The sequence below is a fragment of the Oncorhynchus clarkii genome, chromosome 30 (genome assembly GCF_045791955.1).
Source record: "Oncorhynchus clarkii lewisi isolate Uvic-CL-2024 chromosome 30, UVic_Ocla_1.0, whole genome shotgun sequence".
In the NCBI taxonomy this organism is placed as follows: Eukaryota; Metazoa; Chordata; class Actinopteri; order Salmoniformes; family Salmonidae; genus Oncorhynchus; species Oncorhynchus clarkii.
Genome location: NC_092176.1, coordinates 20,240,263 through 20,267,931, shown reverse-complemented (window position 1 = coordinate 20,267,931; position 27,669 = coordinate 20,240,263). Strand labels below are relative to the sequence as shown.

Below are 27,669 nucleotides of genomic sequence, written 5' to 3'. Positions count from 1 at the left end.
TGCTTAGAGGTGGGGATGGGGACAGGGGTTGTAAGATAGTTTTTTAAGCAGGTGAAAAAGATCTGGATAAAGCTGTGACAGTGGTACTGAAGCTACAGCACCTAGATACATACTCACTAACACCACCTGCTTGTAAAATTACATTTAGGAAAATTAATTGTCAACAGTCCAATACCTCCACACAGATACAGACGATTGAGCTCAAACATCTCACCTCCTCTCTTGGATGAACGGGAGGATCTGGAGGAGGTGGACCACTGCTTTGTGAGCCCTGCTCGTTTTGTTTGGAGAGTGTCTCCCCCGCCCCCTGCACTGACCACCTCCTCAGCTTCTAAAGAGTTTATGGTATCTTTGACGACCTGATTCTTGTCTGGGGATGAAACAGCTCCATTGGCCTCGGTGGCCTCCTCTGTCTGGCTGAAATGGGCCATCTTCTGGGCCAGGGCCAACTGGGTCTCCAGCTCCAGCTGCCTGATGTCCTCGATGGTCAGGCCATACCACTCGTCCTGCCAGCACCAAGCCTGCCGGTGGGCCCGCACCATCACCTTCCTCAGCCCTGGGAAAGGGGAGGGAGAGAGTTTGGACAGACAGCACTAGAAAACATCAGGGCATCCCATCAGGCCGCCACCTCTAACATCTTGACCCAATGTCAGTGACGTTTACTAGCTAAACTAGTCAGCAGCAGCATGCCTGTAGTATGGAAACACTACTTCTCTTGGACCAAGCACTCATATAGCCAACACCGGGCAGGGGTATGTTAAGGTTTTGTTCAAACTACTCTTCCAATGCCTCATCCCATCTCATACGCACCTACATCATGGATGAAGCGCTCAATCTTGGACTGCATACCCCAGTAGCGGAATTCCACCTTGCACAGTTTGTAAGCACACATGATGGGCGTCTTCCCCGGGTTGTTGTTGTACTCCTCGATCCAGTCCTCCTGCAGAGGCCCTCTCTTGGTCTTGTCTGACGTGTAGATCCGAGGGTCCTCCTCTTGCAAGTACTCATGTGGAGTGATGGGATCTTTGACAATGTCGATGGGGTCTGCAAGAGAGAGTCTGACTTCAACATGTGCCACAAATAACATTTACAGTGCCTTCAGAAAGTATTCACATCTGTCAAACCAGCCTTCACTTTGGCTCCCCCTCCTGTCCAGCTCAGGCGTTCGGCATCGCAGGCTTTCTAGATCCTGCTAAACCTACTGCTGGCAAACGCCCTTTACTCATCAACCCCTGACTTGTCTCGTCATGATTACACACACACCTGGTGTGTAAGAAGGCCCTGAAAGCATGGCGGCTCTGACTGGAGGGTGCGAAAAACCCATTCCTTGTCTGGACGGACCACAGAAACTTGGAGTACATTCGAGCAGCGAAGAGGCTGAACCCTCATCAGGCCAGGTGGGCCCTATTCTTCGGCAGGTTTGACTTTACCCTCTCCTACTGGCCGGGATCAAAGAACGTTAAGGCCGATGTGTTTCCCGGGTGCATGACACAGAGGATCGGAGGGAGAAAGTGACACCCATTATTCCACTGTCCCGCATTGTGGCTCCTGTCGTGTGGAATGTGAATGCGGGCATCCGTCGAGCCCTGCGACAGGAGCCCTGACCTGCCCACAACCGAGGGGTGTATCTATGTGCCCTCTGATGTGCGGGACGTCTCCTTGCCTGGGCACAAACATCACCTGTTTTGGGGAACCTGGGTATAGCCCGTACTATCGACTGGCTCTCTGCCAAGTACTGGTGGCCCATCCTGGGACATCCGGATTTACGTCTTTACCTGCTCCACCTGCGCACAGAGCAAGACGCCTTCCCTGTGGCAAACTCCACCCGCTGCCAGTTCCACAACAACCCTGGTCCCATCTCTCCATGGACTTTGTCACAGACCTCCCCCTCGGAGGGGCACACCACCATCTTGGTTGTTGGGGACCAGTTTTCCAAAGCCTGTCGTTTGATTCCTCCTCCCTGACCGCGGAGGCTCTTTTCTCGCACATCTTTTGGCACTACGGGATCCCGGAGAACATCATGTCTGACCCTGGTCCTCAGTTCACCTCCCGGGTCTGGAAGACCTTCATGGAACAACTGGGGGTCACGGTCAGCCTCAGCTCCGGGTACCATCCCCAAACAAATGGGCAGATGGAAAGGTTAAATCAGGAACTGGGTAGGTACCTTCGTAGTTAGTTTCTGCCTTGGGCAGAATACACACAAAACTCCCTCTGTCACTCCTCCACTAACCTCACACCCTTTCAATGTGTTCTAGGCTATCAGACGGCCCTGGCACACTGGAACCGGAGTCAGATCGAGGATCCTGTGGTGGACGATTGGTTCCGGCGCGCCGAGGAGGTATGGAACCCAGTGCACACCTGTCTCCAGCGCATCATCCTCCGGCAGGTCGATCGTGACCGCAGTGTGGCCACGGTCTTTCACCCCGGTGACAGGGTCTGGCTTTCTACAAAGGACCTGCCCCTCCGCCTGCCCTGCCAAAAGCTGAGCCCACGGTTTGTGAGGCTGTTCAAAGTCCTGAGGAGTCAAAGCGGTGACGTACAGATTACATCTCCCCGACAATTACAGTATCTCACCCTCATTTCATAGAACTCTCCTCAGGCCGGTGGCAGCTGGTCTCTTGGCTAGTGCTGGACCCCACAACGCACCTCCCCCTCCCTTGGACGTTGAGGGGGCCCCGGCGTACTCCGTCCACAGCTTGTTGGACTCACGGCGTCGTGGGGGGCTTCTCCAGTACCTGGTCGACTGGGAGGGGTACGGTCCCGAAGAGCGATGCTGGGTTCCGGTGCGGGACGTCCTGGATCGTTCTCTCATCAGGGACTTCCACAGGCGTCGTCCCAACCGACCTGCACCACTGAGAGGAATCTCTCCGACTATTTCCTGAGTGCTTTATATTTTGCACTTTGGCTTTGCCCTGTGCCTTTTTATTTATGAAGATATATTTTGAGTACAACAGCGTTTGGATTTCGTCCAGCATTGATCTATGGTGCTTAAATAAATTCAGTAGTTCTTTTCTTTTCTTCTTTTACCCCTTTTTCTCCCAATTTCGTGGTATCCAATTGGTGGTTACAGTCTTGTCTCATCGCTGCAACTCCTGTACGGACTCCGGAGAGGCGAAGGTCGAGAGCCGTGCATCCTCTGAAACACAACCCAACCAAGCTGCACTGCTTCTTATATAAAGCACTAATACATCTTGATTACATAAGTATTCAGTCCCCTGAGTCAATACATGTTAGAATCCTGAACTTACCTAGGCTTGTGATAACAAAGGGTTTGAATACTTGAGAAGACATTTCAGCTTAATTTTTTTAATTAATTTGTAAAAATAAAAGAACCTTATTCAACTTTGACATTATGGGGTATTTTGTTTACGCCAGTAACACAAAATCCCAATTTAATCCAATTTAAATTTAGACTGTAACACAACAAAATGCGGAAAAAACAGCTGCAGTTGAAGCAAACGGCCACCAGTGGGCCTCTACTCTACTGGCTGCTGTGTGAGCCCAGGAGCTTCACTCTAACCCTGCCGTAGGTCATGCATCAGGAAGCCCTTAACAATAACCATGGCTATTCAAACAAGACCACTAACCTAGACCTGTCATTTTGACTTTACTGCTGCAGGTAGTTGAAAGTTGTCCATAGTGAGGAGAAATCATCACCATCAACTAACAGTGCTGCTTGGGCACTGTGGTCTGAGGCTCTATTGTCCTTCTAATATCCCACTATTTGTCCCATACTGGCACCACCTTACCCAGAGTCCTTAGCCTCTTCTCGGCTGGGGACATGTTGAAGACGTCTGGCTGGTTTCCTGTGTCTGGCTTGTAGTACGTCTCAATGTCAATGGAGAACTTCTCAACAAAGGGACATGTATATCTGGAGGAGAGAGGAGAGCAAGCTGAGAGGCGTCAGTAATAAATAAGCACAATATGTTGACCTGGACACAGTATATCCTCACAGCAAAATACTTTGTGTATGGTGGAAACATTACATTTTAGTAATTTAGCAGACGCTCTTATCCAGAGCAACTTACAGGAGCAATTAGGGTTAAGTGCCTTGCTCAAGAGCACTGATAGATTTTTCACCTCGTCGTCTATGAGATTTGAACCAGCGACCTTTCACGTACTGGCCCAATGCTCTTAACCGCTACGCTACCTGTCGATGTCTCTGTTATTGAGTAGGTTCTGGGCTAAATGATGGGCAAGTCTAAAAAATGTCTACCTAGAAAGAGCTAACTACTGTTCGTCTTTGTTTCGGTCTGTCACTCTAGATCTTTCTCACCCTCACTCTCTGTCTCTGGCTCCAGGCGAGGTGGAGAGCTGTTAGCCCATCTGTCGTCTGCAGCAGAGCTGTCACTGCTTTGATGAAACTGTCAGCAGACGGCTCCAGTCTATCAATACCTTGACAGTGTTTTCAAGGGGTGCTTCTCATTTCAGCAGCCTCACACCTGCAGCTCTGCCCAGGCCCCAGACAGACAGACAAACAAACTAAGTCTAGGGCGTCATCAATTCCTAACGATAGACTGGCTAGCAGAGGTGCTGGCTGGATGACTGCCCATGTCTTGGTTGGCATGCTCTGCAGTGTTCTGATAACTGCTCTGGAATCTTTTAGCTTTGCTTGGCTAAGTATTTTACTGAAGGGGCAGATTGAATAAACAATCACTCCATTATGGATAAGTTTTGATGTCGAGAACAACCCATCAGTTGTTCTGAAGGGGGCAATAGTCTCACACCTTGTGCGGGTGTAGGGGTAGGCATTCCAGGACTCCTCCTCTACCCGGAGCGCTGCCTTGGGCAGGATGGAGCGGAACCAGCTGGGGATGTGCATGCCGATGTGGTAAACCTTGTGGGTGTACTGGCCGATTCCCCCTGGGCCGTTCTCATACGGCTTGTTCTCCAAGATCTCCACTCCGCTGCCCTCGCCACAGGTCTCATCCCGACTCTTTTTCTGTTCAGATCACAATACAGTTATGGGTTAGGTGAGGAAGCATAGGTCAAAGGTCAACTGAGGACTGAAATGAGGTTAAACAAGGGAGGTCAGGTGAAGCACCCTGATGTGAAGACAAAAACACGTCAAGAAAATGGCTACCTGGATTATCTGCACTGACCCCCCACACACCCCCATTTTTATGCTGCTGCTACTCTTTGTTTATTATCTGTGCATAGTCACTTTACCTACATGTATATATTATCTCAATTTCCTCAACTAACCTGTGCCCCACATTGACTCTGTACCGGTACCCGATGTATATAGCCTTGTTACTGTTATTTTATTGTTGCTTTTTTATAACTTGTTTGTCTATTTTTTACTTATGTTTATTTTAGTAAATACTTTCTTAACACTTATTTTTCTTAAAACTGCATTGTTGGTTAAGGGCTTGTAAGTAAGCATTTCACTGTAAGGTCTCCTGTAAAAAATTATTTTTTTAAAAAAGTTATTTTTATGGATTTACACACAGAGGATGATGTCATTTAGCTTCAACAGAATAGGTGAATCACCAAGACATGCTGTTGACCTACACTGCTAAGTCAGGAGAGCTGCCGATCCAGCTCAGTCAAACACACCTTTCCCATATTTACATTCCAGGTACACCACAGTAATGGGGGAGGGTAGGGGGCTGGAAGGACATGGTTTGATGACTTTACTTTTCAAACATCACGCAGTGGGATCCACCAGGGAGAGGCTTCCTGCTGATGTAGAAACAAGGGAAACAGGCGTGCTAAAGGCACACTAGGGAACAGAGTCCAAGTGCTGAGGATGGTGAAAACGTGAGGGTAAGGGCAAGGACTACAGTATGACGTTCCCAGACAGTCTGAGATAATATCAGCGAGTCAATACTACATGTGCATGTAATACCTTAGCTACTCCCGGCTTTTACATAATGCTCTAGGAGGGAGAGGGACAACAGGAGGGAGAGGGACAACAGGAGGGAGAGGGACAACAGGAGGGAGAGGGACAACAGGAAGGAGAGGGACAACAGGAGGGAGAGGGACAACAGGAGGGAGAGGGACAACAGGAGGGAGAGGGACAACAGGAGGGAGAGGGACAACAGGGCAGCAGGCAGTGAATCAGTGGGGTAGTGGGGAGATGAGATGTGTGCAGCGAGGCATCCACCCCTCCAGCCCCCATTACCTTTGACAGGGTGTTCATTAGCCACCTACCCTGCTCTCAACAGCCGGACAAAGCTCCTCAGACACAGCACATTCCCCCTGACTGGCTGCAGAAGCACACAATACACACACACAAAGATACACACAAACACAAGCAGATGCTCAAAAACACTCTGCAACACATACAGTATAGGCCTGTGCGCATAGCCACACACACGCACGCCCATATATAGACACAGCCAGACGCTTACACAAACATGCTGTATTTTGTACACACCCACACATGCAAGGCACTTCATTATCCTGCTGACAGGTGCCTGTGGCCTGCAAGCCCGGGTGCCACTGGCCAGTATCAATCCTAACCTCCTGCCAGAGGCTGGCTCTTGGTGCTCTGCAGCTCACAAGAAACCATCAGGAAGATTAAAAATCCCAGGCCACAGCTCAGCCCTCCCCTTTGGGAATAGGCCTAATGTTTTGCTTGGATCTGTGTGCAAACCATAAAGGGTCTCCAAACAAAACTGAACTGAATAAAAAGGTGAAGAGGAAGGGAATGCAGGCAGGGGTATTCCATTGCTATTTCTATTTATGTCTCTCTCCTCATTGGTTTGACATGTTTCCAGGAGTTAAACCGAAACTGACCGAGAGAGGTATGGTTACTAATGGATAAATTACATTCAGAAAGGAAGCTACATTACATTAAGTTATTCAGGAAGGACTAAATATAGAGGACAGTCTGTCTGTAATCTATCTGTTCAGCTTCCTCATAACTACCTGGCTGGCTGTATTGACTGGCATAACCCTCATGACATCCGATCAGGGAAACTGGAAAAACAAAATGGTGGGTGGTGAATAAATGCTGGAAGGGGAGGGAGAGAGTGAGAGAGAAGTGCCCACTTAATTTAACTGACACCCTGCGTTTGTGATATCTTTGCAAATCACAGTCGCGATAATGCATTCACAATTAACTATCAATTTAGGAGGCAGAGTGAAGGTTTAAAGGTAAACAGGAGACAGCCGTGTGGAACATGGAGTCAGGAGGAGTCTGGCCTGCTGGAGTGAAGACAGTCATACAGTACAGAGAAGCTCTTCATTGTACTGAGAGGTTCTGGGTATTTTTCTTTTTCAATATTTTTATTGAAGAACACAAAGATAATACAAATAAAGTTAAAGAACAACAAAAAAGGTCTGGCAGGTACAGCACACATCATACGTTCAGCATCTTTGAATTAGATCAATTTGAAGTACAAAACCCATTTTTTCCCAGTGTTCCTGGCCTCTCTCCTCATGATTTCTTAAAGCAAAGGTCATACGCTGACAGGTCCAAGCTTGAGCCACCATTGTTACACTGGGGATAAATCAGGGGCAGGAATTCTGCCTGGGGTTGCCCTGGTAACATGCAGGAATGAAGACAGGGTATCCATCCACACCCTGCCTCTCCTACTCTCCCTAAAAATATATTTCCCTCTCTGTTTCTACCCTCCACTCTTCAGCTCCATTTCTAACTCTTCCCCTCACTTTTCCTCAAGCTCTCGGTTCCTTCTCCTCTCTCTCTCTCCCTCTCTCTCTCCCTCCCTCTCTCTCTCTCAAAACCTGACTGCCGGCATGCTGTTGACGTCATGGTTGCCATGGCAACAGTGCTCTACAGTGTGACCATTTTACTCGTATATGCTCCTAAATATTTTGCTGTGCGACCTGAAAAGGTGGAAAGGGGGAAAGTAACTATGGGTCACTAATTTAACAGCATCCTTGCCTGCCTCAGCTTGCTTGTAAACACTCTATCCTTTTGGATTCTCCATCTGTTCACTTTGCTGTACCTATGGAACTGGGCCAGAATCAATGGCTCTGGAGCTCAACCCCAATTGTGGAAATGACTGATCAGCCCCTCTTCCTTCTAGTGTCAAAGCCCTTCCTCTGATCCAGTTCTATTAAAACAGGCTAGTACAAGTCCATACAGTACCCAACACCCTTAATACAGTACTGACAAAGCACTAAAGAGGCAGGGACACAACTTTTATGACTGCCTTGGGGCATGTCTGTTCACATGACCATGTTCAAACCCATTTAGAGGGAAAAGCAGCTCAACCGGATTAGTGGCCAGTGCTGTACACCCGAGGATAATGCAAACTGTACAAACTGTATTTAGTGTACAGTGGTAGGCAGGGGAAGAGGGCTGGGCTGGCTACATGTAATGCAGCTAAGTAGGGACATCTGCAGTTAAATCAGCCTGAATAGTAGACAGAAGAGAATTCAGAGGAGTGTTGATTGAGATTCTCAATATCCTGTGTTAGCAGCTTCTTCTTCATCATCCTCACCTAGTGCCTACAAGCAAAATGTTTCTGGCGTCTAAATAAACAACAGAACAAATGAATCCATTAGAGACATTCCTCCCGGGGGAGTATGGTCCTCCCTAGCAGCTTCAGATGGGCGGCTTTCACGTCACAGCAGTTTCTGCCTGCTGTAAGAGAGTAGCAGAGTGCCCCTCCCTCCCTGGACAAAACACACACCAGCTGAGGGAGGGAGGGAGGGAGGAGCCAGCCTCAGAGAGTTAAAGTAGAGATAATCCATCAGTACACAGCTCCTATTGTTCCTGTATACCAGGGATCATCAACTAGATTCAGCCGCGGGACGACTTTATCTTGAGTGGATGGTCGGGGGCCGGAACAAAATAACAAATCATTTGTTGCCAAAAAAAATATTTGAAAACCTTGCTTACATTTGAATATGATCACGTGTCTCTCTATTATGTGCGGGAATACTTGGGAACAGATTTCTTAAATGAAAATCACTTAGAGTTGATTTCCTGGTGTTTTTACAGTATTTTACGTCAAACAAAGAAAATTAAACCACCCAAAAAGTTATTACTGTCACGTTCTGACCTTAGTTCCTTTGTTTTGTCTTTGTTTTAGTATGGTCAGGGCGTGAGTTGGGGTGGGCAGTCTATGTTCTTTTTTCTAGGATTTGGGATTTCTGTGTTTGGCCTGGTATGGTTCTCAATCAGAGGCAGCTGTCAATCGTTGTCCCTGATTGAGAACCATACTTAGGTAGCCTGTTTTCACCCTTGAGTTGTGGGTGATTATTTTCTGTTGAGTGTTTGTGTATTCATGGTAATAAATTATCAATATGGACGCTTAACACGCTGCGCATTGGTCTCCTCTTCTTCCATCAACAACAGCCGTTACAATGACTTATTTATTTTTGCTCAGAAAACTTTGGGGTACAACATTTTTCAGCGCGGGCCACCAGTTTGGGAACCCGGCTGTATCCCAACATTAAATGCTGTGTGACCAATCAATTTATAATTGAGCACTTTAATGACCAATCGTGGTAGAAAATCCCCTGTTTTACAAAAGCTCCCCCTCCACTCCACTACAGATTTGTTGTCCAGTAGGTGTTCTATTGAACTCTGGGGTGGAGGTGTTGTCCTGTAGGTGAGGGGTCAGGGGTTTCAGGTGAAGTGTGTGTCTGTTGGCCTCACCTGGATCATGTAGAGCTGGGCGATGCGGTACTCGTCCACACTCATTGGCATTGGGATCCGGTACTCCTTGATCAGCATGGTGAGTCTGGGGTGGGGAAGAGGGGCCAGGAATAGGGGAGAGGGACAGAGGGAGGGGAGGGGGGCTGGTGGTGGGAGGGACTGGGGCGTTTCTATGTGTGACTCGTCAGTTCACTGCTGCGTCCTCATCGATGGTGCCTGTGGATGAGAAGATGGACATAAATGGTAAGATCGCTGAACAGTTAAAGTAGCATTAAATATTTGTAGCAATTTTAAGTAAATATCTGCAGTTAACTTGTGCAATACATTAGGGGATAAAGCAGATCCCGTTCTTATTTCACCTGTCACATTATTTTACATTATGAAGCTTACTTAGTTCCCCAGCACAGCTGAGCCAGTCACGTGTATGTTTGTAAAAGTCACAACAGGAGAAAGCAGGAGCAGGTGTGTCCAGCTGTGTATTGACAGGGGTTGCATTTTATATTGAAAGTCAACAGTGTTTTCTTCAATAAAATGATCAAGGAGGTGCAACACATTCGGCATAAAACACTGTCATTTTCATCAGATGAAAACAGAAGTGCAATGCTATTTGGCTGGCAGCCACACAAGTAAATGAGCTTACAATCAAAAAGCAAGGTATTTTTTGCAAAAACAATGTATGGCCATCATAATGTTTAGGCCTATCATAGAAATAATGTAGCCAGCTACATTTCCTAATGTTTTGCTTGAAGTTCATCTTGCATTTTACCTGAGAAGAATAGGCTGGCTACACTGAGAACAGCACCAGAGAAAAGAAGCTCCACATCAGTGACAGCGCTGTCTGCTGATAGAACTCCCCTTCCTGAATTGAACTGAACTGATGCACAGAATGAGTCTGATGCCGAGCAGAAATCACAATAAGAAGCATTTTAGATGTGTTTACAAAACACAGCAAGATACTTCTTATGCGTTTTATATATATTTTTCCTGCATAAAAAGTTGAACTTGCTAGTGGTTGAATGAATAAGATGACGTGGCGTTACCTTGTTTGAGAAGGAAAAGCCCTTTGGATGAGTTATTTGTACAGCTGCCACTGCTATTTTGATTCACTTGATTTTTCTTCTCCCCATTCTAGGCCTGTCTGATTCTCCCCTCTTCTCAAAGCAGAGCAGGCAGGCCCATTGCCTTAGTGACTCCAGACTCCACACAGACACAGCATGTAGACATGCTGCTGAAGAGCCAGTACTGCATGCATCAAAACATTGTACATTTGCACATTGTCCCTTGTTCACATTCACTTGTAAATGTCCAAACAGATATGTTTATTGGTGTTAAAATAGAGAAAGTATGCCATTTGGAGCACCAGGCTACTGATGTCATACAGAGGCTGTTGTTTTGTCTTTATACTTTTTTATAACTACAAGTTTGATGTCAGACTACAATAGAATGTTCATGATGTCGTTATGACAATTGTCTACAGAAATGTTGATAGACTGACTGTAAACCAGCCTTTAGATTGTTTCCACTGCTCCAATCCCATTTCCCCATTCTCCTGAGGCCTAACCTGGGGAGAGAACCCAGAGCATCCACTACTGATTACCCCAGCATTGCGTAACCATAAGGCTCCCCCAATAGCATAGCATAGCCAGATAACATACAGTAAGCCAACTCATATTCTGCTCTTCTGAAATACATTTTCTTCCTATCATAATGTTTCTTTAGACTTTCCTAAAATAAAGAATGGATATATTGTGATGGTGTATATTAAATTGATTTATTAGACAATAACCGGCTGACAAAATGACCTCAGCCCTAGGTCAGTGACCTGGCAGCGTGGTGCCAGGACAACAACCTCTCCCTCTTCGTCAGCAAGACATAGGAGCTGATCGTGAACTACAGGAAACGGAGGGCTGAGCACACCCCTATTCACATCGACGAGGCTGTAGAGGAGCGGGTTGAGAGCTTCAAGTTCCTTGGTGTCCACATCACTAAGGAATGAATATGGTCCACACACACACACCAACACAGTCGTGAAGAAGGCATGACAATGCCTCTTCCCCCCCAGGTGGCTGAAAACATTTAGCATGAGCCCTCAGATCATCAAAAAGTGATACAGTTGCACCATTGAAAGCATCTTGACTGGCTCTCTCAACGCTTGGTATGGCAACTACTAGGCATCCGACTGCAAGGAGCTACAGAAGGTAGAGCGGACGAGCTCCCTGCCATCCAGGACCTATATACCAGACGGGGTCAGAGGAAGGCCCTAAATATTAAGGCCCTAAAAATTGTCAGACTCCAGCCACCCAAGTCATAGACTGTTCTCTCTGCTATTGCACGGGAAGCGGTACCGATGCACCAAGTCTGGAACAACAGGACCCTGAACACATTCTACCCCAAGGCCTTAAGACTACTAAAAAGTTCACCAAATAGATACCATGACTATCTGCATTTACCCTTTTGATTAATCACATACACTGTTGCTACTGTTTATGATCTATTCTGTTGCCTAATCACTTTACCCCTACCTATATGTGTTATGGTGAGTGAATGAGGACCCAAAAGCGAACTAACTTAAACAGAGCTTCTTTAATAACCAAACATAGGTAGGCTCAGATAGACCGGCAGATTCCGACAGGACAGGACAAGGTTACAGCAAACATGACGATAGTCTGGCTCAGGCATGAAACACAACAAACAAGAATCCGACAAGGACAGGAACAGAAACAGAGAGAGATATAGGGACCTAATCAGAGGGAAAAAGGGAACAGGTGGGAAACGGGGTGAATGGGTAGTTAGAGGAGACAAGGAACAGCTGGGGGAAAGCGGGGGAGAAAAGGTAACCTAACAACGACCAGCAGAGGGAGACAGGGTGAAGGGAAAGGACAGAGACAAGACACAACATGACAGTACATGACAGTACCCCCCCACTCACCGAGCGCCTCCTGGCGCACTCGAGGAGGAAACCTGGCGGCAACGGAGGAAATCCTCGATCAGCGCACGGTCCAGCACGTCCCGAGAGGGAACCCAACTCCTCTCCTCAGGACCGTACCCCTCCCAATCTACGAGGTACTGGTGACCACGGCCCCGAGGACGCATGTCCAAAATTCTACGGACCCTGTAGATGGGTGCGCCCTCGACAAGGATGGGGGGGGGGGGGGGGGCAAGACGAGCGGGGGCGCGAAGGACGGGCTTGATGCAGGAGACATGGAAGACCGGGTGGACGCGACGAAGGTATCGCGGAAGAAGAAGTCGAACTGCGACAGGATTAATGACCCGAGAAATACGGAACGGACCAATGAACCGCGGGGTCAACTTGCGAGAAGCCGTCTTAAGGGGAAGGTTCTGAGTGGAGAGCCAAACTCTCTGACCGCGACAATATCTAGGACTCTTAGTTCTACGCTTATTAGCAGCCCTCACAGTCTGCGTCCTATAACGGCAAAGTGCAGACCTGACCCTCTTCCAGGTGCGCTCGCAACGTTGGACAAAAGCCTGAGCGGAGGGGACGCTGGACTCGGCGAACTGAGATGAGAACAGCGGAGGCTGGTACCCGAGGCTACTCTGAAAAGGAGATAGCCCGGTCGCAGACGAAGGAAGCGAGTTGTGGGCGTATTCTGCCCAGGGGAGCTGTTCTGACCAAGACGCAGGGTTACGAAAAGAAAGACTGCGTAAGATGCGACCAATAGTCTGATTGGCCCGTTCTGCTTGACCGTTAGACTGGGGGTGAAAGCCGGAAGAGAGACTGACGGAAGCCCCAATCAAACGGCAAAACTCCCTCCAAAATTGAGACGTGAATTGCGGACCTCTGTCCGAAACGACGTCTGACGGAAGGCCATGAATTCTGAAAACATTCTCGATGATGATTTGTGCCGTCTCTTTAGCAGAAGGAAGCTTAGCAAGGGGAATGAAATGAGCCGCCTTAGAGAACCTATCGACAACCGTAAGAATAACAGTCTTCCCCGCTGACGAAGGCAGTCCGGTGACAAAATCTAAGGCGATGTGAGACCACGGTCGAGAGGGAATAGGAAGCGGCCTGAGACGGCCGGCAGGAGGAGAGTTACCGGACTTAGTCTGCGCGCAGACCGAACAAGCAGCCACGAAACGACGCGTGTCATGCTCCCGGGTGGGCCACCAAAAACGCTGGCGAATGGAAGCAAGCGTACCCCGAACGCCAGGGTGGCCGGCTAACTTGGCAGAGTGAGCCCACTGAAGAACGGCCAGACGAGTAGGAACGGGAACGAAAAGAAGGTTCCTATGGTCAGTCCAAACGACAAAAGGAACGGTCGCCCCCTCCAACCACTGTCGCCATTCGCCTAGGGCTAACCGGATGGCGAGCAGTTCGCGGTTACCCACATCATAGTTACGTTCCGACGGCGACAGGCGATGAGAAAAATACGCGCATGGGTGGACCTTGTCGTCAGAGAGGGAGCGCTGAGAAAGGATGGCTCCCACGCCCACCTCTGACGCGTCAACCTCGACAACGAACTGTCTAGAGACGTCAGGTGTAACAAGGATAGGAGCGGATGTAAAACGATTCTTGAGGAGATCAAAAGCTCCCTGGGCGGAAACGGACCACTTAAAGCACGTCTTGACAGAAGTAAGGGCTGTGAGAGGAGCTGCCACCTGACCGAAATTACGGATGAAACGACGATAGAAGTTCGCGAAGCCGAGAAAGCGCTGCAGCTCGACGCGTGACTTAGGGACGGGCCAATCAATGACAGCTTGGACCTTAGCGGGATCCATCTTAATGCCTTCAGCGGAAATAACAGAACCGAGAAATGTGACGGAGGAGGCATGAAAAGTGCACTTCTCAGCCTTCACAAAAAGACAATTCTCTAAAAGGCGCTGGAGGACACGTCGAACGTGCTGAACATGAATCTGGAGTGACGGTGAAAAAATCAGGATATCGTCAAGGTAAACGAAAACAAAGATGTTCAGCATGTCTCTCAGGACATCATTGACTAATGCCTGAAAGACAGCTGGAGCGTTAGCGAGGCCGAAAGGAAGAACCCGGTATTCAAAGTGCCCTAACGGAGTGTTAAACGCCGTCTTCCACTCGTCCCCCTCCCTGATGCGCACGAGATGGTAAGCGTTACGAAGGTCCAACTTAGTGAAAAACCTGGCTCCCTGCAGGATCTCGAAGGCTGAAGACATAAGAGGAAGCGGATAACGATTCTTCACTGTTATGTCATTCAGCCCTCGATAATCTATGCAGGGGCGCAGAGACCCGTCCTTCTTCTTGACAAAAAAAAAACCCCGCTCCGGCGGGAGAGGAGGAGGGGACTATGGTACCGGCGTCAAGAGCTACAGACAAATAATCTTCGAGAGCCTTACGTTCGGGAGCCGACAGAGAGTATAGTCTACCCCGGGGGGGGGTGGTTCCCGGAAGGAGATCAATACTACAATCATACGACCGGTGTGGAGGAAGAGAGGTGGCCCTGGACCGACTGAACACCGTGCGCAGATCGTGATATTCCTCCGGCACCCCTGTCAAATCACCAGGCTCCTCCTGTGAAGAAGAGACAGAGGAAACAGGAGGGATAGCAGACATTAAACATTTCACATGACAAGAGACGTTCCAGGAGAGGATAGAATTACTAGACCAATTAATGGAAGGATTATGACAAACTAGCCAGGGATGGCCCAAAACAACAGGTGTAAAAGGTGAACGAAAAATTAAAAAAGAAATGGTTTCACTATGATTACCAGAAACAGTGAGGGTTAAAGGTAGCGTCTCACGCTGAATCCTGGGGAGAGGACTACCATCCAGGGCGAACAAGGCCGTGGGCTCCTTTAACTGTCTGAGAGGAATGTCATGTTCCCGAGCCCAGGTCTCGTCCATAAAACAGCCCTCCGCCCCAGAGTCTATTAAGGCACTGCAGGAAGCTGACGAACCGGTCCAGCGTAGATGGACCGACAAGGTAGTGCAGGATCTTGAAGGAGAGACAGGAGTAGTAGCGCTCACCAGTAGCCCTCCGCTTACTGACGAGCTCTGGCCTTTTACTGGACATGAAGTGACAAAATGACCAGCGGAACCGCAATAGAGACAGAGGCGGTTGGTGATTCTCCGTTCCCTCTCCTTAGTCGAGATGCGGATACCTCCCAGCTGCATGGGCTCAGCACCCGAGCCGGCAGAGGAAGATGGTAGTGATGCGGAGAGGGAGGCGACGGAGAGCGCAAGCTCCTTTCCACGAGCTCGGTGACGAAGATCAACCCGTCGCTCAATGCGAATAGCGAGTTCAATCAAGGAATCCACGCTGGAAGGAACCTCCCGGGAGAGAATCTCATCCTTTACCTCTGCGCGGAAACCCTCCAGAAGACGAGCGAGCAAGGCCGGCTCGTTCCAGCCACTGGAGACAGCAAGAGTGCGAAACTCAATAGAGTAGTCTGTTATGGATCGATTGCCTTGACATAGGGAAGACAGGGCCCTGGAAGCCTCCTCCCCAAAAACAGATCGATCAAAAACCCGTATCATCTCCTCCTTAAAGTCTTGATACTGGTTAGTACACTCAGCCCTTGCCTCCCAGATTGCCGTGCCCCACTCACGAGCCCGTCCAATAAGGAGAGATATGACGTAGGCGACACGAGCAGTGCTCCTGGAGTAAGTGTTGGGCTGGAGAGAAAACACAATATCACACTGGGTGAGGAACGAGCGGCATTCAGTGGGCTCCCCAGAGTAACACGGCGGGTTATTGATTCTGGGCTCCGGAGATTCGAAAGCCCTGGAAGTGGCCGGTGGATCGAGGCGGAGATGGTGAACCTGTTCTGTGAGGTTGGAGACTTGGGTGGCCAGGGTCTCAACGGCATGTCGAGCAGCAGACACTTCCTGCTCGTGTCTGCCTAGCATCGCTCCCTGGATCCCGACGGCTGAGTGGAGAGGATCCGAAGTCGCTGGGTCCATTCTTGGTCGGATTCTTCTGTTATGGTGAGTGAATGAGGACCCAAAAGCGAACTAACTTAAACAGAGCTTCTTTAATAACCAAACATAGGTAGGCTCAGATAGACCGGCAGATTCCGACAGGACAGGACAAGGTTACAGCAAACATGACGATAGTCTGGCTCAGGCATGAAACACAACAAACAAGAATCCGACAAGGACAGGAACAGAAACAGAGAGAGATATAGGGACCTAATCAGAGGGAAAAAGGGAACAGGTGGGAAACGGGGTGAATGGGTAGTTAGAGGAGACAAGGAACAGCTGGGGGAAAGCGGGGGAGAAAAGGTAACCTAACAACGACCAGCAGAGGGAGACAGGGTGAAGGGAAAGGACAGAGACAAGACACAACATGACAGTACATGACAATATGTACATATCTACCTCAATCACGTTGTACCCCATCGACCCGGTTCTGGTACCCTGTATACAGTGCATTCGGGAAGTTTTCACACCACTTTACTTTTTCCACAGTTTGTTACATTACAGACCTATTTTATATTGATTACATTTTTCCCTGATCAACCTACACACAATACCCCATAATGACAAAACAAAAACTGTTTTGCAAATGTATAAAACAAATACTGAAAAATCATTCAGACTAGTGGTCGACAGATTAATCGGAATGGCCGATTAATTTGGGCCGATTTCAAGTTTTCATAACAATCGGAAATCGGTCATTTTTGGACGCCGAATTTGCCGTTTTTTTTTTAATACCTTTATTTAACTAGGCAAGTCAGTTAAGAACACATTCTTATTTTCAATGACGGCCTAGGAACGGTGGGTTAACTGCCTTGTTCAGGGGCAGAACCACCGATTTTTACCTTGTCAGCTCAGGGATTCAATCTTGCAACCTTACGGTTAACTAGTCCAACGCTCTAACCACCTGCCTCTCATTGCACTTCACGAGGAGCCTGCCTGTTACGCGAATGCAGTAGAAGCCAAGGTAAGTTGCTAGCTAGCATTAAACCTATCTTATAAAAAAACAATCAATCAATCATAATCACTAGTTATAACTACACATGGTTGATGATATTACTAGTTTATCTAGCGTGTCCTGCGTTGCATATAATCGATGCAGTGCGCATTTGCGAAAAAGGACTGTCATTGCTCCAACGTTTACCTAAACATAAACACCAATGCCTTTCTTAAAATCAATACACAGAAGTATATATTTTTAAACCTGCATATTTAGCTAAAAGAAATCCAGGTTAGCAGGCAATATTAACCAGGTGAAATTGTGTCACAGTCAGGGTATATGCAACAGTTTGGGCCACCTGGCTCATTGAGAACGAATTTGCCAGAAGTTTACGTAATTATGACATAACATTGAAGGTTGTGCAATGTAACAGGAATATTTAGACTAATGGATGCCACCCATTAGATAAAATAAGGAACGGTTCCGTATTTCACTGAAAGAATAAACGTCTTATTTTCGAGATGATAGTTTCCGGATTCGACCATATTAATGAGGCTCGCATTTCTATGTGCTATTATGTTATAATTAAGTCTATGATTTGACAGAGCAGTCTGACTGAGCGATGGTAGGCACCAGCAGGCTCATAAGCATTCATTCAAACAGCACTTTCGTGTGTTTTGCCAGCAGCTCTGCTGTTTATGACTTCAAGCCTATCAACTCCCGAGATTAGGCTGGTGTAACGATGTGATGTGAAATGGCTAGCTAGTTAGCGGGGTGCGCGCTAATAGCGTTTCAAACGTCACTCACTCTGAGACTTGGAGTAGTTGTTCCCCTTGCTCTGCATGGGTAACGCTGCTTCGAGGGTGGCTGTTGTCGTTGTGTTCCTGGTTCGAGCCCAGGTAGAAGCGAGGGGAGGTACGGAAGCTATACTGTTACACTGGCAATACTAAAGTGCCTAAAAGAACATCCAATAGTCAAAGGTATATGAAATACAAATGGTATAGAGAGAAAAAGTCCTATCATTCCTATAATAACTACAACCTAAAACTTCTTACCTGGGAATATCGAAGACTCATGTTGAAAGGAACCACCAGCTTTCATATGTTCTCATGTTCTGAGCAAGGAACTTACATTAGCTTTCTTACATGGCACATATTGCACTTTTACTTTCTACTCCAACACTTTGTTTTTGCATTATTTAAACCAAATTGAACATGTTTCATTATTTATTTGAGGCAAAATGTATTTTATTGATGTATTATATTAAGTTAAAATAAGTGTTCATTCAGTATTGTTGTAATTGTCATTATTACAAATACATTTAAAAAATTGTCCGATTAATCGCTATCGGCTTTTTTTGTCCTCCAATAATCGGTATCGGCGTTGAAAAATCATAATCGGTCGACCTCTAATTCAGACCATTTACTCTGTACTTTGTTGAAGCACCTTTGGCAGCGATTACAGACTTGATGCTACAAGCTTGGCAGACCTGCATTTGGGGTGTTTCTCCCATTCTTCTCTGCAGATCCTCTCAAGCTCTGTCAGGTTGGACGGGGAGTGTCACTGCACAGCTATTTTCAGGTCTCTCCAGAGATGTTAGATAGGGTTGAAGTCCAGGCTCTGGCTGGGCCACTCTAGGACATTCCAACACCTGTCCCAAAGCCACTCCTGCCTTGTCTTGGCTGTGTGCTTAGGGTCGTTATCCTTAGGGTCGTCGTTTCATCAAGGATCTCTCTGTACTTTGCTCTGTTCATCTTTCCCTCGATCCTGACTAGTCTCCCAGTCCCTGCCGCTGAAAAACATCCCCACAGCATGATGCTGCCACCACCATGCTTCACCGTAGGGATGGTGCCAGGTTTCCTCCAGACCTGGCGCTTGGCATTCAGGTCAAATAGTTCAATCTTGGTTTCATCAGACCAGAGAATCTTGTTTCTCAGGATCTGAGAGTCCTTTAGGTGCCTTTTGGCAAACTCCAAGTGGACTTGTGGTCATGTGCCTTTTACTGGGGAGTGACTTCCATCTGGCCACTCTACCATAAAGGCCTGATTGGTGGAGTGCTGCAGAGATGGTTGTTTTTCTGGAAGCTTCTCCCATCTCCACAGAGGAACTCTGGAGCTCTGTCAGAGTGACCATCGGGTTCTTGGTCACCTCCCTGACCAAGGTCCTTCTCCCTCGATAGTTCAGTTTGGCCAAGTGGCCAGCTCTAGGAAGAGTCTTGGCAGTTCCAAACTTATTCCATTTAAGAATGATGGAGGCCACTGTGTTCTTGGGGCTCTTCAATGCTGCAGAAATGTTTTGGTACCCTTCCCCAGATCTATCCCTCGACACAATCCTGTCTCAGAGCTCTACGGACAATTCCTTCGACCTCTTGGCTTGCTTTTCGCTCTGATATGCACGGTCAACTGTGGGACCTTATATAGACAGGTGTGTGCCATTCCAATATTGTCCAATCAATTGAATTTACCACAGGTGGACTCCAATCAAGTTGTAGAAACATCTCAAGGATGATCAGCTATGAAAAGCCAACTGACATTTACTCCTGAAGTGCTGACCTGTTGCACCCTCTACAACCACTGTGATTATTATTATTTGACCCTGCTGGTCACCTATGAACATTTTAAAATCTTGGCCATGTACTGTTATAATCTCCACCCAGCACAGCCAGAAGAGGACTGGCCACCCCTCAGAGCCTGGTTCCTCTCTAGGTTTCTTCCTAGGTTCCTGCCTTTCTAGGGAGTTTTTCCTAGCCACCATGCTTCTACATCTGCATTGCTTGCTCTTTGTGGTTTTAGGCTGGGTTTCTGTACAGCACTTTGTGACATTGGCTGATGTAAAAGGGCTTTATAAATACATTTGATTGATTGATCAATGGAAAAAGGATGCACCTGAGCTCAATTTCAAGTCTCATAAAGGGTCTGAATACTTATGTAAATAAGGTATTTCTGTTTTTGCTTTGTCATTATGGGGTATTGTGTGTAGATTGATGAGTAAAAAAAACTATTTCATCCATTTTAGAATAAGGCTGTAACATAACAAAATGTGGAAAAAGTCAAAGGGTCTGAATACTGTATGAAGCCAAATTATCGTTACTGATTGTGTATTTATTCCTCATGTTATTATTTTTCTATATTTTTCTCTGCGTTGTTTGGAATGGCCCTCAAGTAAGCATTTCACTGTCAGTCTACACCTGTGGTTAACGAAGCAAATACAATTAGATTAGATATACATTTGATGACTTAACAGGTCTGACTGAGAGGCAGGCAGCACTGGTTCATAGTGTGGGAGGGAAGTTGAGCTGTGGGATTTTAACTCTTCCTTCTCTCCTCCTCCGCTATTTCTTTATACTCTACACACAATGCACAGCAGCCTGCTCTAGATGGTACGACACATCCACAAAAGCAGAGCAGAACATCGTGGGGGGAGAAGAGATAACAACATTACTGTAGAAATAGATTTGGCCCTAAACAGAGAGTACGCAGTGGCAGAAAACCTGACCACTGTGACTGACCCAAAGTTTAGGAAATCTTTGACTATGTACAGACTCCATGAGCATAGCCTTGCTATTGAGAAAGGCCGCCCAAGGCAGACCTGGCTCTCGAGAAGAAAGGCTATGCGCACACTGCCCACAAAATGAGGTGGAAACTAAGCTGCACTTCCTAACCTCCTGCCAAATGTAGACTTTGAAAACATATCCAATTTTTTGATAAATTCCCACATCTATTGGGTGAAATACCACAGTGTGCAATTACAGCAGCAAGATTTGTGACCTGTTGCCACAAGAAAAGGGCAACCAGTGAAAAACAAACAGCATTGTAAATACAACCTATATTTCTGTTTATTTATTTTCCCTTTTGTAATTTATCATTACAACACTGTATATAGACATAATAACATTTGAAATGTCTTTATTATTTTGGAACTTTTGTAAGTGTAATGTTTACTGTACATTTTTTGTTTGTTTATTATCTATTTCACTTGCTTTGGCAATGGAAACATAGCTTTCCCATGCCAATAAAGCCCCTTAAATGTAAATGTAATTGAATAGAAATCAAACCACCACTCATCATGCTAACAGTCCAGTAGCTGAACACCACCTTTCAATCCCCCTTAAGGTCTTTACAGACTATGTCAGATTCAGTCTTTTACGATTATCACATCACACTGTACGATGTTACCAAATTAAAATCTTGATGTCAACCTGGTCAGATTGTATGATTTGCTTCCGTTCTGTCGTCACATTCTGCGATTGGCTTGAGAGGCTGTGTCTGCCGACGTACGCTGCGTCAACTGCAACGGTGTATTTGATCTGAGCATGTGTCAGCGGCAGGTAGCCTAGCGGTTAGAGCAGGGCTGCCCAACCCTCTTCCTGGAGATCTACCGTCCTGTGGGTTTTCAGTCCAACCCTAATTTAACCCACCTGTTTCTTCTAATTACCTGCTCAACAAGACCTTAACTAGCTGAATCAGATATTCTAAATTAGGGTTGGACTGAAAACCTACAGGACAGTAGATCTCCAGGAAGAGGGTTGGGCAGCTCTGGGTTAGAGCATTGGGCCAGTAACTGAAAAGTTGCTGATTCGAATCCCCGAGCCGACAAGGCTCTGTCGATGTGCCCTTGGACAAGGCCCTTATGCAAAATCGTGGCATAAGACGGTTAGAATATTACAGTCTACAAAGACCTTAAAATGAAAATTCCACAAAAAAAAATATATTTGGTATTAGTTTCATTGGTCCACTGTTGATAACAGTCCCAAATGTTTGCATGTCAGCAATCAAGTTTTCAAGATATAGAATTTTCAAATGAGGCAAAACGTGCCATACTGTGTCTTTCTGTATTGTGAAAGTTCTATATATATCCTGAAAACTTGATTGCTGCAAAATATTTTGGGGACCGTATCAACAGTGGAATAATGAAACAAATACCTAAATATAGTCTGAGTGTTATTTTATTTTAAGCCTGGTGCCACTGTGCCAAAACACATGATCTAATCCCTGCAGTTTTTGTAATATGGAGCATTGATGTAGAAACAAAAATTGTGAAATACATTTTCAGAACTCCCTGCACTACTACTCTTGTAGTCAAAATCATAATGAGGTGAAACCAATGTCAGTCAACACACCAGCAGTTACAAGGACAGGGCTGATTCAACTCATGCACCCTAGATACAACAAGCAGGCATAATGATCCTTTCATTACAGTCCAGGGCCCGGTTTCTCGATAGCAATGGAACTTACAAGTGTTTTAAAGATACATCTTTCCTATAACGGCCGAAGATGTAACATGCTTTTCCCAAAACACCACATAGAGAGAATGGTCATAAGGGCGTCGTTGGAGCATGTATCCATACCGATGGGATCAAAGTAAAGGCAGTGTTGCTCTCATTCATATCTTGATTTAAAATTATAATTATTTCGCAAAACTGATGACGTTTCAGCTCCTAGAGAGATATTACCACCTTGAGGCGGCTTATTCTAATGCTTGCCCAATAAAAATGCACTAAATCCCCAATTTGGCACGTTAGGCTACACATTAAATATATTGAGACAAATTACAGACAGTAGCCTACAAGTAGCAGAATATAACTACATTTATTGAACATGTAATGTATTTCAATAGGACTGAAATAGACCTAAAGCCTACTGCTTATATTTTAACGCATTCATCTTGGTTTTCATTTGAAACATATTTTTATACGTCGCTTGTTTCTATCAATTGCAAAGACATTGGCAACGTTGTATGTGTAATCAACTTGTTCTGAAGTTATCGGAGGTCACAGAGAGACTGATAAACCAATGTGATTTTATGTTTAGCGGAGATCTTCTGCGTATAAAGTGACGCGGGAGGGCAAAAAAGCATCTAACAACACACTTAGCTGTTCTACGAGTGATCGAGGCAGGCGTTAGATTACGAGGGTTTTCATGTTCAGCGTTAATAACACCGCTTTTGGGAAACAGCTCGGAGATTTAACGACACTCCTACAAAAGGTTCTAACGATGAACTTAGCCTTAAGATGCTTTTGGGAAACCGGGCCCTGTCCAAGATGATGTCATCCTCCCATTAGGCCTGAGAACTCATAAAGAGGCTTTGGGAAAGGGGGTTCATTTATTTTGATTTTTTTATTTAACCTTTATTTAACTAAGAACAAATTCTTATTTACAATGACGGCCTACCAAAATGCAAAAGGCCTCCTGTGGGGACGGGGAATGAAAAATAAAAAATATAGGACAAAACACACATCACGACAAGATGCGTATTACTTGTGTTGAGGAGGGGCTGTTAGATACGGCTGGTTCATACTGTGTTGTAATGCATCTGGTTGGACAAATAGGCAGGAAAGGATGTGAGACATTGTTTTAACAGATTTCATTATATAGCCTATAGCAAGGGTAGGGCCTGTGCATACCGGTAAACGTAATTGTGATGCAGCACAGGGTCACGAGGCAGACACTGTTTAGAGGTTATCTAGGGGTAGTGGAACAGGGGGAAATCTACACAGAGGAGAGTGTGTGAGAGATTGTCAAGTCTCTGAGCCACCACTGACAAATGTAAGCCTAGTTCTCTAGTGCTATTTGATGAAACACACCCATCACACATACACTCCCTCTCGCACACACTCATGTGCTAACACACCCACAGATGCTAATACAGTCTTGAATACTGTAACCCACACACGGACATAAATGGTCTGCCATGCTGGAAAGCACACAGTTGACTGTTCAAGCCAGTGGAGAGAAAGGCCCCTGTGTCTTTGTCCCTACAGAGCTCTGCAGTCAAAATTCCCCTGAGGAAGAGTGAATGACAGGGTATGAGTGTGTGTGAGAAAGAGAGCGAGTGAGAGATAGAGAGATTCCAACAGACCGGTGCAATGTCACAGTGTGGCTCTATCTTGGGGGACCTGACGGGAGCCTGTGGGCAGCGATGATGACGCTGCAGAAAGGGTTTGTGCTGACGCATGCGGATATGGCCCAGGCCTCGACACCATCTGCCACACAGCCATCAACATACAAGATTCATTAGCCTCTTGCTTCACCGCTCAGAGATTGAGGAAAGGGAAGGCTTTCCTTCTCTGTCACAGTTATTCTTCTCCTCCCTTCCCATCTTTTCCCTCACTGTCACTGTCTCTTTATCTCTCGCTCTCTGTCTCTACCCAACTTTTTTAAAGCCTCCTGGAAAAAAATATAGTTACAAACTGACACACACTAGTAACCTAATAGCCTGTTAAGGCTAGGGCTGATTTCAATGTTTTACTGCTTACCTACAAAGCATTACATAGGTTTGCTCCTACCTATCTCTCCGATTTGGTCCTGCCATACACACCAACATGCACACTACGGTCACAAGACGCAGGCCTCCTTATTGTCCCTAGAATGTCTAAGAAAACAGCTGGAGGCAGGGCTTTCTCCTATAGAGCTCCATTTCTATGGAATGGTCTGCCTACCCATGTGAGATGCAGACTCAGTCTCAACCTTTAAGGTTATTGAAGACTCATCTCTTCAGTGGGTCCTATGATTGAGTGTAGTCTGTCCCAGGAGTGTGAAGGTGAACGGAAAGGCATTGGAGTGACGAACCACCCTTGCTGTCTATGCCTGGCCGGTTCCCCTCTCGCCACTGGGATTCTCTGCCTCTAACCCTATTACGGGGGCTGAGTCACTGGCTTACTGGTGCTCTTCCATGCCGTCCCTAGGAGGGGTGCGTCACTGAGTGTGTTGAGTCACTGACGTGATCTTCCTGTCCGGGTTGGCGCCCCCCTCGGGCTTGTGCGGTGGAGGAGATCTTTGTGGGCTATATTCAGCCTTGTCTCTGGGTAGTAATATGGTGGTTTAAGATATCCCTCTAGTGATGTGGTGGCTGTGCATTGGCAAAGTGGCTGGGGTTATATCCTGCCTGGTTGGCCCTGTCCGGAGTTATTGTCGGATGGGGCCACAGTGTCTCCCGACCCCTCCTGTCTCAGCCTCCAGTATTTATGCTGCAATAGTTTGTGTGTCGGGGGCTAGGATCAGTCTGTTATATCTGGAGTATTTCTCCTGTCTTATCCAGTGTCCTGTGTGAATTTAAGTATGCTCCCTCTAACTCTCTCTCTTCTCTCGGAGGACCTGAGCCCTAGGACCATGCCTCAGAACTATCTGTCCTGATGACTCCTTGCTTGTCCCCAGTCCACCTGGTCGTGCTGCTGCTCCAGTTTCTGCTTGCGGCTATGGAACCCTGACCTGATCAATGGACATGCTACCTTGTCCCGGACCTGCTGTTTTCAACGATGTCTACCGCACCTGCTGTCTCTAACTCTGAATGATCGGCTATGAAAAGCGAACTGACATTTACTCCTGAAGTGCTGACCTGTTGCACCCTCTACAACCACTGTGATTATTATTATTTGACCCTGCTGGTCACCTATGAACATTTTAACATCTTGGCCATGTACTGTTATAATCTCCATCCAGCACAGCCAGAAGAGGACTGGCCACCCCTCAGAGCCTGGTTCCTCTCTAGGTTTCTTCCTAGGTTCCTTCCTTTCTAGGGAGTTTTTCCTAGCCACTCTGCTTCTACATCTTTATTGCTTGCTGTTTGGGGTTTTAGGCTGGGTTTCTGTACAGCACTTGTGACATTGGCTGAGGTATAAAGGGCTTATAAATACATTTGATTGATTGATTCAAACTTCTCTAAAAACCTTTCTGTGCACTTGTTAAACACTTGAGCTGGAGAGCGAGAGATTGTCTGGCCTGGTGCACTGATGGTTGAGTGACACAGGTACTGAAGGAGAACAGAGAGCAGCATCCTAGAAAACCTCCCCATCAAACAGGGAATTACTTTAGTTCCTCTGCTTAGGCCTAGTCTTTTCTTCTGAACAGTGTAAATCAGCACTGTTCCTCAACCGAAGACCATCATCTTTCTGATAAGACTAGTAGTTTTCCCTGAACATTTTGTGAAGGGAGTTTCCTGCTCAGATGCTACCCAGAAAATGTCATTACAGTGTTTTCTGTTATCTTTCCCCAACTAGAATAAATAGGCAATTATCCAGATACCTCTCACTCATGTACCACTAGCAACCTTCACATAAACCGCTGGCACAATGCTTGAACCCCCCCCCCCCCCAACACACACAAGGTCTAAAAATAGAATGGTCATAATAATCCTAGCATACGCAAGCAGAGTGCTTGACGCTGTACGTTGGTAGAATATGCCCATTCCGGTCTAAAAATACAGTTTCTGCTACACCCTGGGTAGTGACGTAATAGCAGCACACAGCGGCCCCACAGCACTAATCTAAGGGGCTGTGATTGCTCTACTCAAACTAGGCTAATTGTACCACTGTGGCTGGGCATGTGTCATCAGAAGGGTTTCTCATTGGTTTATAAATAAAGTAATTTAAATTTTATTGAATAGTGGTGGCCAGCAGCAAGGGAGTAACATCTAATGTAACATTTTTATTTGTGCTGGTCCCAGATCTGTATCTCTTTCTAAGATGTTAGACATTGAAGAGCACAGGCAGAGTTTGCAATGAGACTGATACAACCTCAGTGTCTGCTAGGGTCCCTGAGGACCCAGGGAGGTCATTCAGAACACACTCCTGAGAAGGTTCTATGTTTAACTACACTTGTGCTTGGGGCACTTTGTGAGAGCTTAACACCTCTTTAAGAATGAGAAAATCGAACGTTCCATGGTTCCGGAGTGGCTCAACAGAGATCCTGGGCCTAAGCCTCACATAACATGCTTAGCCCTACTGGAATCAGCAGGACAGGTCCAGTAAACACAAAAACATCTACGCATCCTGACAGATGGGTAACAGCGCGCGCACACACGCGCCCACACACACACACACACGCACACACTCACACACTCACACTCCTACCTACACTCACGTGACATTCTCCCACTAATACAGGATTGTGGCACAGTAAAGCACCAAATCTAATGCCAGAACCATCTCCATCTCAGTGCCGCATAACACGGTGCCCCTTAAACAACCTCTACTACACCCCACTAATCTTTTCCAGGTAGTGCTGTTCTGTGGCTATTCCATGGTATCGTCAAACAACCATCAACTCCCACAGAGGAATTGGCTACTAGGGAAGGGCTATTCATGTAATAGCAAGAAAAGCTATGATTCAAACAATCTAAATAATACAAAACAAATATTTCAGCATTGACCTCTCTCTTCACATAATTCTTATCATAGTGAACACAACATTTACTGTACATGTAAACACATCTAACAAACTGTAGAGGGAGCAGCGTGGAACA

The 27,669-nt window shown here is 46.5% G+C and overlaps 1 protein-coding gene across 3 annotated transcripts in view; it reads right to left on the bottom strand.

Annotated features, from left to right (window-relative positions):
• Positions 1-27,669, bottom strand: part of LOC139390122 (membrane-associated phosphatidylinositol transfer protein 2-like) — a 95,280-nt gene that overhangs the window by 27,906 nt on the left and 39,705 nt on the right. The window contains exons 2-6 of one of the 3 annotated variants that reach the window (XM_071137287.1): positions 9,581-9,796; positions 4,728-4,942; positions 3,750-3,871; positions 811-1,044; positions 215-556 (exon numbers count right to left, since the gene is read on the bottom strand). In XM_071137287.1, coding sequence (XP_070993388.1) covers positions 215-556; positions 811-1,044; positions 3,750-3,871; positions 4,728-4,942; positions 9,581-9,658 — 991 coding nt within the window. In that variant the 5' untranslated portion in view covers positions 9,659-9,796. Of the gene's footprint in view, positions 1-214; positions 557-810; positions 1,045-3,749; positions 3,894-4,727; positions 4,943-9,580; positions 9,797-27,669 lie in introns of those variants that run through there. The other 2 variants (XM_071137288.1, XM_071137289.1) reach the window with 2 other exon arrangements.